Genomic DNA, 12,330 nt, shown 5'->3' on the forward strand with positions numbered 1-12,330 from the left:
ACACGAACGCAACTTAAAATACAAATTAGTGAAGTACGATTGTAATTCACTCTTAAAACGCCCGTAAGATAATACACCACTACATTTTCACTGGTAATATTATAGCAATATATCATCATGTGTTTACATTATTTGCATTTTTTTAATACTGTGAACTTGGGCAAGTCACTGTGATTTCACGTATAACCTCTAACACTTTGTCACGCAGCTACGTGACACACAGTATGCCAAACATGTGTCAGTGTGACTAACACAAACAGGGAAAAAGCACATTAACTGTCAATAAAATATTCTAACAGTATTTATTGAGAGTGTGTTGTCGTGTTATTTACAGTATTTAAGCTATCATGTCACTATCTCCTTTTGTCTTTTTACAACGCACAGTGGGCCACAACTCGCTTCTCCGTCTCCCCTTGCCCTCCCTGTTGTTATGACGACCAAGTCGTAAATCCGCCATGTTTTCCTGGTCGCGGCGTTGCGACAGAGACGGAGAGTCTGGGAGAAATGAATGTAGAAAATAATACGGCAGAAAGAGAAGGCGAGCCGGCGGTACACGGTAACATCATCACAATCCATACTACGCTTGGAGACGAAGGTAAATACACTCATTTTTAACTTTATTTAGTTGATTATTTTATTGCAGTTTGCATTCTCAAACGGCGAATGGTGATAGCAGGCCCAATTCGCGGGCCTCACTTACTTTGTTGCAGAAAACGTTGGGTGGTGGTATCTTGTTTACATTTCCAATCAATAATATGATCGAAGCAATTTTATCAAAAAGCAGTCCTATATTATAAATAAAGTCTCGCTCATTGCCGGACAGTAATTGTCTCTTGTGTTTGTTTTGTAGGTCCACTTTTTTGTGTCTTATAGTTTTAAAATAAAATAAAATATTAATATTCAGTACAGACTCAAATAACATAGAGATATTTAAGAATTGCCTTTGATATAGACAAGCGTGAACCCACTACCCCATCATGAACCTGGTCTGTCTTGTAATACATTGGTCAGAAATATATTGTTAGTTCCGAGAAGAGAAATTTACCATAATGTGTCATATTACTGTGTTACCATGAACAGTTGTTTTTACAAATTTGCCCACTTACACTGATATGGTCGACTCGGACTTTGCGTTAGTAATAAGTCACAAACTCAATCAAAATGTTAACTGTTCCAAACAAGTGGATTATACAGTATGTGGTACAAATATACAGTACAAAGGACTGGCTAAAAATGGTCTGTGGTTGTTTTGAAAAACATGTAGCCTACTGATTTAAGTTCATACACTGATGTCTTCAAATAATGACAGTGCAACTGAATAGTTATTTCTGACATACCAAGGCATCACAAGACTGCAGCAGGAAAATAGGATGTACAGGAAATCAGTAGATGGCCAAAGGCCTTGCATGGTCTGGCTTTGGTTTAGAAGGTGTCCTTCATTTTAATAGATTGGCATTGCCTGGCTGTAATATACAGTTGTGGCAGGGAGGATACCGTTAATGTAAATGGTGTGTGTGGAGCTGTAAGGTTGGCAGGGATGGGGTTAAATCTGCCCCTGCCAACAAACACAGGTGTGGCCATTCCACAGTTAGGTAAATGAGTGCTAATTGGGGCATGGCCACATGTATAAAAGGGGAGAAATCCTGTTTTTATACTGTAGTTTGAAGTCTGTATTGAAAGTGAATGCCCAGCTTACAGATGCTTGTTGGATTGTTTTGTGTGAACCTTTTATTTTGGCCCTTGAGCCTTTCTTTGTAAATAATAAACATATGCATGCATGCTTCTACTGCAGATTTTTTGCCTCGGGCCACAGCACTATCCTGCCACAGCAGTATAGATCTCATTAGTAGCTCATTATTTATTTATTTTTTTTCCTCAACTATTAATTTTAGATGAAGATGTGCATAGATGTGGCCGCTGCCAGTGCGAGTTCACCTGCCTGGAGGCTTTCATACAACACAAACTGCACAACAGCTGTCAGCGCAGCCATGAAGTCATGCCCTCCAGCTTGGGAAGCAAGCACAGCCAGGAGGACAGCCAGGTAAACCAACAGGTCTCGCAATCTATCATGAAACCCTTGCCTATTAACCTTTATTTTAGACAATAAATTATATATACTGTACTGAGCATGTTTTTGTTTTCATGTGACATCCTTCCCGTGTGTCATTTATATAAATTAAAGTTATTTTGCAAAAAGTTACATTCTGTTTTTTCTTTCTTAGCAGGTTGTGTTGTCAGAAGAAATTACTGTTGCAGCTATAGTAGTGGATGGTACTAATGTGCTGTCAGACAAATCTGAAAGATCAACAACCATAGGTAAGTTTGGGATGCATTAGTTCAAAGTATTTAAATTTGACTTTTAAATGTGGAAATCTGGCATTTGTCAAGGTATAGCTTATAGGGCACATAAGGACGTTTTTATTTTATTGTGTTACATGTTTAGATGTGTTGCTACAACTGTTTACGTGAGGTGTGTGTGTCGTTTAAATTATTATTATTTTTTTTTTTTTTTTTTTACACTGACTACTTTTTTAAACTTTTAAACTGCATTCCCTGCCTCAAGATGGCTTCCCATGTACCACCATGGACCTCTCAGAACTAAATTTCCCATCCTCCTTCTGCTCACATATGTAACTGAGATGGATTTACCAGTGAGCATGAGGATGGTGGGAATTGTAGTTCTGAGATGTCCATGTGGGTACATGGGAAGCCGTCTTGAGGCAGGAAATGCAATTTAAAAGTTTAAAAAGTAGTCTAGATGTTAAAAATAATAATTGAAACAACACACACACTCCTTATGTAAACAATTGTAGCTACACATGGGAACATGTAACACAATAAAATGAAATCCTTATGTACCCTTTCAATATGTTTGGAATGTATGTTTGTAATCATTGTGTTTTTCTGTATTTCTGTGACACTCCTGGTAAAAAAAAAAAATAAGAATAAAAAAACACCCCCATTCAACCAGTAAAGACTGGGATGGGATCCTTTTCCATCCTATAAACTGAACATAATTATTTTTCAGAAGATGGGCATGCTAAAACTGCTGTTTCCACTAGCTTGCAGCAGCACCAAGGTGAGGAGTCAAAGAGGGGTGGCGAGGACGAGGAGGGGGAGACCAGTCAGGACAGCACAGAGGAGGGCAGCAAGGCGGAGGCTATAAATACCAAGCTGACAGTTAACAGAGACGGGCGTTATGTGTGCCAGCTCTGTGAGAAGACCTTCAAAACGGTTAGTTCTGGTTGAATGTCATGTTAATCTTGATTGATTTTTACGTTATTTTGAGTTTGAGAAGTCGAAATTGATATCGAATGCAGTACTATCTATAATGCTGTATTGAAGTAACCACATATATAAATGTTACATTTTAAAGTATATGCATCATTAAACATACATGTTCCATATTTTAGGCAAATATCCTGAGAGCACACCTAAGTACCCACAGTAATAAGAAAAACTTCATGTGTAAGCTTTGTGGGAATGCTTTCAGAACAAAGGGCTCTTTGATACGCCACAATCGAAGGCACACAGGTAAGAGATGCCGCACCTAATTTTATTGTAAAATAGGAATATTGGTACTTAAATTGGCGGTTACACTGTCAAGGTTAAATTAGCACACCAGATGGCCATATGTGTGTGCAGAAAGTATCTTAATTTTATTAAGTCAAGTTGGGTAATTTTATATGAATTACATATGTTTGTCCATAATATTTTTAAACACACTATTGTAAGATACATATAAGTACTTAAAGAAAGACTTCTTGTTAATGTTTATCTAAGATTTTACACTGTTTCCTTAACTTCTTGGTTAATGGAGTAGTTGACTATTTTGCTTGTTTTCGCAGATGAGCGGCCCTATAGATGTAACCTGTGTGGGTTATGCTTCAGAGAGTCTGGAGCATTGACCCGACATTTAAAGTCTATCACACCTTGTACTGAGAAGATACGCTTCCATCAGTGCAAAGAGATACTTGTTCAAAAAGATGGTCAACAGAAAGGTCCGAATACAGAAATTCACTTTTTATTAAGTTGACTTGAGAGCATCAACTATATCAAGTATAAATAAACAATGCTCCTCTCTCTTCCCCCTAGTGTTTATTGATACAGAATTGAATATTGTTCCAACTCCTTCCATTAATCCTATAGAAGTAGACCAATCTATGATAACTGTTGTGACTGACTCTGAGGAGAATGTTCTTCGAGAAGTCCAGGTGCAAATGGAAGTGGACAGCACTGAACAAAACCAACAGGTATCTCCAAACATTAACACAGTTTCAGTAAGAAATAATTATAAATACATTCAGTATTATGAGCTGTATACTTAACTTGAGCTATTTCTCTCCCCTGGGCAGGATGAACAGAAGATAGATGGTGACAATCTGATTAGCCAGGCAATAATCAATTCAGGGATAGCCATTGAAAACGTGAAGGAGGACACTATAGTGAAACATACCGAGGAACCAATGTCTGGAACAGAGGAAACCGAGGCGAGGATGGGCGAGATACAAGTCACGGAAGAGTGTGTTGAAACTGACTCTTTGGACACAGTAAGTAGATTGTAATTTGTCATGCCATAAAACTACTGCAGCAGCACTGATATCTTGGTCTATTTTAGAAACAAAACTATATTTTCCAAAGATGGTTCTTTTGCTTTTGTTCTCAATGCATTCAACATTTAAGTTTTCTTTCTATGAAGACAATGGTTAGTATTTTCCTTAATTAGCTTCAGATACTTTATAACGGTTGTTTCTGACCAATACATTTGATTCACTTTTGTTTTGGTAGGAACCTTCAAGCCGGCAAAGTGACCATAAAACCTACAAGTGTCCACACTGTAATCGGGTCTTCAGTGGACCAAGTTACCTTCGTTTGCACATTAAAGGTCACTTGGGTAAATAGGTGGTTAATTTTTTTCTGCATCCTTTAGACCAACTATCCCAAAATTTGATGAAACTTTGTTATAAGAAATTATTCCCCATAATATCAATGAATGTTTAATTGTTTGTGTGCAGCTCAATTCTTACCACAATAATGCATTAAGAAAACTAGTTAATAAACAGTGAGGATTACTGTTTCTGTTTTCAGCAACTGTGTAAGTAATACGGATTGTTTGTCTGTTTAGGGCATAGGCCATTTAAATGCTTGGACTGTGAGAAAGAGTTCATCACATTGTACCTCCTAAAGAAGCACATGGAGTCTCATGTCGGAGAGCGGCGCTTTAAGTGTGGGGAGTGCGGGAAGTTGTACAAGACCATCGGACACGTTAGGGAGCACATGAGGGCACACTCTGACGAGCGGCCTTACTCCTGCTCTGAATGTGGCAAGGGCTACAAGACTAAGGTAATGTTCTCATAGATTGGACCGTAATACATTACATTTATGTGTGCAGTGCACATTAATAATCTAGAAATACATATATAGATTTAAGTACGTTTTGTCTTCAGTTGTGCCCATTCTCGTTTTTGTTTTTAGAATGCATTGCAGGTGCACGTGCGGACTCACTTTAATGAGAAGCCCTACATGTGCCAGTTCTGCTCGCAGGGTTTCAGGGAAAAGGGCTCTCTGGTGCGGCACATCCGCCACCACACCGGAGAAAAACCATTCAAGTGTAACAAGTGTGGACGGGGCTTTGCAGAGCACGGCACACTGAACCGACACCTCCGAGCCAAAGGTTGGTGGCTCTCGCTGTTCATTGAAGTTACATGTTTAAATTGAGTTAGTTTTTTGTTTGTGTTAAATACCATGATATAAGTATATGCTATATTTTTTATATGTAACTAGAACTGCTTTACATATTTAGGGGGATGCTTTGTGGGAATGAAGGATTGTAAGCAGGTAAAGGTTTCAGAGGAAGACCATTCTGCAGGCAATGTTGCCGCAGCCATCATCTCTGAAGACCCTCCTACTGTTCTGGTAGAGTTCTCCTCAGTGGTGGCCGACACACAGGAATACATCATTGAAGTAAGTGAAACAAGAACAGCAGGTACCAGACACGCTGTTGTGCTAACCCTGGTTCTTGGCATCGCCATCCTCTCCAGTTCTGAATAAAATCCAATTTCATAGTCCCAGTTTTTCATTATTTTCTTTAATGAAATTAAAAGGCAGTGAGATTGGATTAAGATACCAGCTCAGGTACACAGTGCTTGGTCAAATTCGTGTGCTTTTCTTGTTTTAAGGCTCCAGGTGAAACGGCTGAATCGGGTGAAGAAGTTGGACTCGTACAGGATGGCAGCCATCAGGTGAGTCCCTTTTGTTGTTTTGTTTCCTTTTAAAGGTCCTTTTTATATACCCTTAACTCACAATCTATATTCTTCACTTAGGTTGGAAGGCACATAATGAATGTGGTACAGCAAATAGTGAATCAGGCTAACTCCGGCCATCAGATTATTGTTCAGAATGTCACAATGGATGAAAATGCTGGGATATCTGCAGACTGCATGGACACCATCACCATAGCAACGCCAGAGAGTCTCACTGAACAGGTTGCCATGACATTGGCCACTGCCATCAGTGATGGTACCATACTGACAACAGAGGGCAGCCTGGATGCTGGGGATGGGGCTGTTGCCATGGTGGCTTCACAGGACATTGAAATAATGGAGCAAACTGAGGAATATGTCATTGCTTCACCAGAAGTGGAAATTCAGACAGTCATTATTTAAGACCAACCTTCTCTTATTGGTTACTTGCGATTTCAGTGTTATATGAACCATTATTATGTGCATAATGTGTAATAGAAAAAATAAATCAGTAAACTGGTTATACAGGGATGCTTTAAGCCATATAATTGCAACATATCCCTGTGTTTACGTGCAAGTCTTACTTTTGTTACTCCATGATGTTAAATGATTGATCTTTAGTTTTTTCTGCACTTGTACTGCGTTACACAATTACAGCTGTAATAGTCATGTCCACAAGGGGCATACATTCTCAATGTGTGCTTCTGAAGTCACATTCTACTGATGAGCTGTGCTACAGCAACTGAGACAACACTGTCACGTGGCAGCAACTCATCCAGAGAATAGATGGCAAGGCAATGGGCAAGCCTTAAAAAAAAGAATACGAATAATATGTGGTAGACAATAGGAAATGTAAAAGGTATTGTTAACAGCAGATGGAATATCTTTGACCTGGTCAAATATTCCATTTCTGCAGATTAAGGGCAGACCAACTGATAGCCTTTCTGTTGCTGTTTTGCAGTCAGATGCCCATTACACTGCTGCAATCATTCTTGGTTTACTCATTTGATAGGCTCTGATGTATAGACAGGAAACGCTTGTTCTGACACTTTGCACAAGCACCAAGGACAAACAGCTGGAAACTAATGAAACCTGGAACAAAAATCTGGAAAACGCAACCAAAGAAATTAAAAATGAAATAATAATAATAAAAATCTAAATCAGATTTGCCGTCAGTGGAGTTGACAACTGCCAAAGCAGAAAAGGATTGGCGAATGTTACAGGAAAAGATGAAGTGCCTTTAAAGAAAACCTAAAGACACCAAGCAACATTTATTAACAGCTTACATGGTCCCAGGAGCTCTTATTCTAGTCAAATCACATCACTAAATATGTGATTGGTCAAAGCAAAAACTTGCTATGCTAAAAATATAGTGGTTTGCGGTGCATGATGAGTATATTACATTTGTTTCAGGGATTTTGCTCTTGTACTATTATATGCTTATTGCAACCATGTAGCTAAATTTAGCTTAAATGTCACATTTTGTAATACTGTAAATATGAATATGTATTGTAACATGTACAAGTTTGGTTTTTATCAACCAAAAAATTAATTGCAGTGGTATCTATAGCCTATCAACCACCTACCTGCACCTTGTCAGTGCTTTTAATTAAATGATACTTTACTGTTTCGATGGCTCATTTCTGTTACTTAACATATTACCTCTGTGATAGGGAATTTGTGCCATTCTATTTCTGTACCATTACCAAAAATAGTGACACAAAAATAAATGCTACCTGGATTTACCTAATTTAAGTTTTAAAATAAAAAGAAGTCACAAACTGTAAAACAGAATTAAATCAAAAGGGTTTGTTTGCTTACAAAGTGTACCACCAATCTTAAATATAAATAATGAGGGTATTTTTCACCATCCAGACATCCTTGATGATAAAGCTGTAATAATTTCACTATGGTGAAATTAAAAAAAAAAAAAAAAAAAAAAACACTGCTAAATATATAAGATTAACCAAAACACTTCTCCATAGAAATATAAAAAAAAAAAAAAAAATAGGCAAGTTTGAAAAGTTCAAATCAAATTCTTAAGGAGATATTTAGGCTAAGGCCTTAACTGATGAGTCTTAATTTTCACTTATAATAACTTACTCTCCATGTTTTTAGTAATGAGCTGAAAGATTTCTTTTAAGCTTCTTAAGGTTCCTCTGGAGTAAAAGTTGTGATGTGAAGTGTGGCGTTGCTGGCAGCCGTGACTCTCTTACCACTGGTTGGCTGTCTGGTTGGTGACAGCAAGGGGGGAAAAAATGAGTATCCCAACAGCAAGAGAGGGGGGGAAGGGGGGCATCAAAAACCCCAGCATGAAGACTATTTGTGGGAAAGTCAGGAGCATGTGCTGCACAATAAAGAACAAACAAAAATATCAATGCGTTTACTACAGTGCAATGTGCATGCTTAAGACAAAGAAACTATGTTCTCATTTTGACCATTATGTGTTATTTGTTCCATTATCCGTCTACTGGGGAAAAACCACATCTCTATGGCAACAGCCCACTTTATCTGATAAACATCATGATGCTCTCAGCTTTGAAGCTGTTGCTATTAATTCAGTTTTAAATTAGCTGCCAACACTGCAGATATAATTGTAATAGCAGAAATATTTAAAACAAGAACAACCCAGTTCTTAGGCAAATGCATGTATTATAAAGTTTACAAAGTAGATAATTGAAAGTTTTATTCAAAAGTGATCAAAGAAAGAGTGCTGCATGCATTAACATCTGTAATTCATCAGAAGTAGCAAGATATGCTGCTCCCTGTATTGGACTAGTATTCTGAAGCTTCACTGTGTAAAAAAGAAGCAACAGGACTTGGGAAATGTTCCCCTCAAAGATGATTCGAACAGTTATCCAGAAAACAGAATCTAGATGGATGGGACTCTCCCACTACCCTGCAAACTGAACATCAAGAATAAGCAAACAGTTGGTGAAAACATACCTGTCAGAATACAAGGACAGACTGTGGAGGTTGTAAGTATTCAGTAGCCTTTAGAATTTGATTATTACTTTTACTTTACATGCAAAATCGTTGCACAATGCTTCCAACTCTTTACTGTAATATGTCATTTAGGTTTCTCACACATACACAATGCATAGATTCTGATTTCCTAAACTAGAAAGCAATCTCAAAGAGTTTTGATTCATTTGCTGCTTTACTCACATTGGTTAGATAAATGGACAGCTTTTCAAGAGGAGATGGTCCTTTTCCTGAATATTTGCAAACTATTTGCAATGCATGTCAAAATAGATGCCATTGTACCCCAGATCCGACTGCACAGAACAGCACAATGGTCATGATGACCCACCCTGTGCACTTAGTATAAAAACAACATGTAAATGTTAAAAAAAAATGCCTAAATCAGTCTGCCAAGAAATGGTACCTAGTTAAATTGGATGCTTTAAATGGGTTTACATTCTTTTTTGAGCAGTACATGCATTTCAGGAACATTATTCAGACCTGACAACAGTATAGTCTGATAACTGCAATTAAAAAAAAAAAAAAAAAAAAAAAAAAAGACCGAAGTTTAAATCTTCATTATTTATTTATTTATTTATTTATTTATTTATTTATTTATTTGTTAGCAAACATTTATTAGACTTACAATTGCTACAAAATATCGCATTATAACATACTACAAAATACACGAGTGGTACCTGCTTGGTACACCTCAGAAAAGTTATTTGCTGTTTTGAATATGTGCAAGTATCGTTTACTTGCAGACTGTGCATTCACCAATACAATTCAGGTGGCATTTATTCCTCAGCTGTATGTACTATTTAAAAAGGATTACCGGTGCTTGCTAAATAACATTAAAAAAAACAAACAGATGAAACACCAGTCGGGTCTGTAGGGCAAATGTACACTTGCCACCTTTTTTATTCAACAAGTAATTAAATAACGTGGTTATAAATTAAATGTTGTGACATGAAATAGTTGAAATCCAAACTAAAATAACTATGTTGTTTTTTTGCAAACAATTACATCCTGAATTTTTTTTTCCTGAACACCATGGCAGCACACAGGAATATCCCCTAGAAAGTGTCCAGAGGGCATCAGATGGTTTTTAATGGTTAGGTTTTAGGGCAGGGGTTGGGTTGGGTTAGGGATAGGGTGGCACTCAGGACACTTTCTAGAAGGTATTTCTTTACGCTGTGAACACCATGTGGAAGCGTGTGAAAACACCAAACGCAAGTTTGCATTTCCAGAGACCCACCCATTGGCACCCATGATTGTTTGCAATGTACCTCAACCTCTGTTAATTGAATCACCTATCGCCCTGTACGTGTTTAAATGAGTAAAATGCATGAATAGTACAGCAACACGGTATGCTTGAAGTCAGTCGTGAAGCGTTAACATTTTTAACCTATGATAAAATAAGTTAAAATCACAGACGGCACTGTCTATAAAGTTTTAGTTCACTTTTAAAAATTGCATGGTAACAAAGTACAGTCAGACAAGCATTGTAACTCACATAGAAGAAAGCAAAGTTACTATAGCAAACTTGTCTTGCTCGACGAGTTTTTACTGCCTGACTGAATCACTTCGTTTAAACTGAACAGCTGTCAGCTGTATTGTAGTAAAACGAGACTACCCGTTGACTTCTAAAATGTCTTAAGATGTTAAAGAGTAAGTAGCACGGTTTTGAAAAATGTAGTTATACGTCCCAATGTGTTACAACTTCTTAAATAACTTGTCATTTTTCTTTTCATTGTTAACATTTTACACCTATAACTTTAAAGTCTGTTTCAAAGCTATTTTCAAAATGTCCGCTCTAGTGCACTGGGGTTTGATCTGTCCTCTAAATAACTGCAGTAAGAGCAATTTAAAAAAAAAAAAAAAAACATAACAAGTGCTCTGGCTTTTCTGTTCCATATCCCCATCATGGATCGTTATTGCTGTGTTACCTGTTTGACAATGTGGACAATAATACTTACACTATCAAAGCACTAGAGCAGACATTTTGAAAAAAAGCTTTGAAACAGACTTTAAAGTTACAAGTGGAAAAAGTTGTCAGGATGTTAACAATGAAAAAAAAATGACAGGTACGTTATTTAAACAGTTGTAGCAACACATGGGGATGTGTAATGCTATATTTTTTGGAACCCCGCTACTTACTCTAATCCCAGTACTGTGCACAGAAGAAATGGCATTTAGGATACACTGAAAAGTTTTCAATATTATAAAACTGAAAATATTTATACAGAGTAAGTTTTTAACAATAACTGACACAGTACCGGTCGGCTACATTATATAATGCAATATACATTGTCTCAAACTAAACTAGTAATTAATACAATGCATTTCTATACAGTTATCAGAGGATTTGATTTTGCACAATGGAAACACTCCTTGCATTCACCCCCTTAGGATCTTGTTCAAATCTCACCAAGGGACACTGGATTGAGTTCTGTGAAACTGGTTCAGGGTTTGAAGACACTATATAACCTTGAGCCTTTGGTCCTCCTTGTAAACGTTCAATACTTTAATCATAATATAGGTTAAAGAAGAACAAAGCAGCTACTCCGCTATGTATAGTTCTGCAGTCATACAGTGGACTACTGTATAGCATAAAACATTTAAAAGTAGCACTTAAGCAAGAAAAAGTTGCTCTGTACTTGTACCTTAAAAAAGTCCATACACATGGCAACCAGACATGTTGTACTGCAGTACTGTACAATGTTATTTATTTGCATAGAGCATGCAGTTGTGCTTAGTTATCTCCGTATGCTGCTGCACAAACCTTTATGTCAGATATTCTTTCTGAGGTTATTGGGGACTGCTTGCATACTCAATGGCCTATTAGGTTACAGAGGCTGGATTGGATTAGCAAGGGAAGCTTGGACAGGTGCTATCAGGTTGTACCTGCTCCGAGATGCTTTGAAGCCGTTCTGATGTTTTTTTCGTGGGGCACATTAAGCTTTCTTTTAATCTACGAAGAGTTCTGCTGGCTGCTGGTCACTGTGCACAAGGGTAAGCAAATGCTTTATGTTCTTTTACCAGAGTCCCAGTTTTAATAATGTATTGACTTGAGCATGGAGGCAATTGAGGAATGCAGATTTACAATGTGTTTATGTGTGGT

At 37.4% G+C, this 12,330-nt stretch overlaps 1 protein-coding gene across 3 annotated transcripts; it reads left to right on the top strand.

The window, feature by feature from the left end:
- The first annotated feature begins 355 nt into the window (after positions 1 to 355).
- Positions 356 to 7,871, top strand: LOC117431216 (transcription factor E4F1-like). 3 transcript variants are annotated; one of them, XM_034051949.3, is made up of 14 exons: positions 356 to 595; positions 1,893 to 2,041; positions 2,223 to 2,316; positions 3,029 to 3,234; positions 3,414 to 3,534; positions 3,849 to 4,001; positions 4,096 to 4,253; positions 4,356 to 4,550; positions 4,789 to 4,894; positions 5,126 to 5,343; positions 5,476 to 5,674; positions 5,804 to 5,964; positions 6,180 to 6,242; positions 6,324 to 7,871. In XM_034051949.3, the coding sequence occupies exons 1-14, from the start codon at positions 505 to 507 to the stop codon at positions 6,663 to 6,665; spliced, it is 2,256 nt and encodes a 751-aa protein (XP_033907840.2). In that variant the 5' UTR covers positions 356 to 504; the 3' UTR covers positions 6,666 to 7,871. The 3 variants fall into 3 exon arrangements, with proteins under 3 accessions (XP_033907840.2, XP_033907841.2, XP_033907842.2); XM_034051950.3 differs by having other exon boundaries at positions 3,032 to 3,234; XM_034051951.3 differs by having other exon boundaries at positions 2,226 to 2,316.
- The last annotated feature ends 4,459 nt before the right edge of the window (positions 7,872 to 12,330 follow it).

This window comes from Acipenser ruthenus, chromosome 22 (assembly GCF_902713425.1).
Source record: "Acipenser ruthenus chromosome 22, fAciRut3.2 maternal haplotype, whole genome shotgun sequence".
Lineage (NCBI taxonomy): Eukaryota > Metazoa > Chordata > Actinopteri > Acipenseriformes > Acipenseridae > Acipenser > Acipenser ruthenus.

Bases quoted from the DNA above. Each gene is read 5' to 3' on its own strand.
- LOC117431216 (XM_034051949.3), top strand. From the start codon at position 505: ATGAATGTAGAAAATAATACGGCAGAAAGAGAAGGCGAGCCGGCGGTA. The intron at 2,042-2,222 runs GTAAACCAACAG...TTTCTTTCTTAG, and splicing joins ACAGCCAGGAGGACAGCCAG to CAGGTTGTGTTGTCAGAAGA. The intron at 4,895-5,125 runs GTAAATAGGTGG...TTGTCTGTTTAG, and splicing joins GCACATTAAAGGTCACTTGG to GGCATAGGCCATTTAAATGC.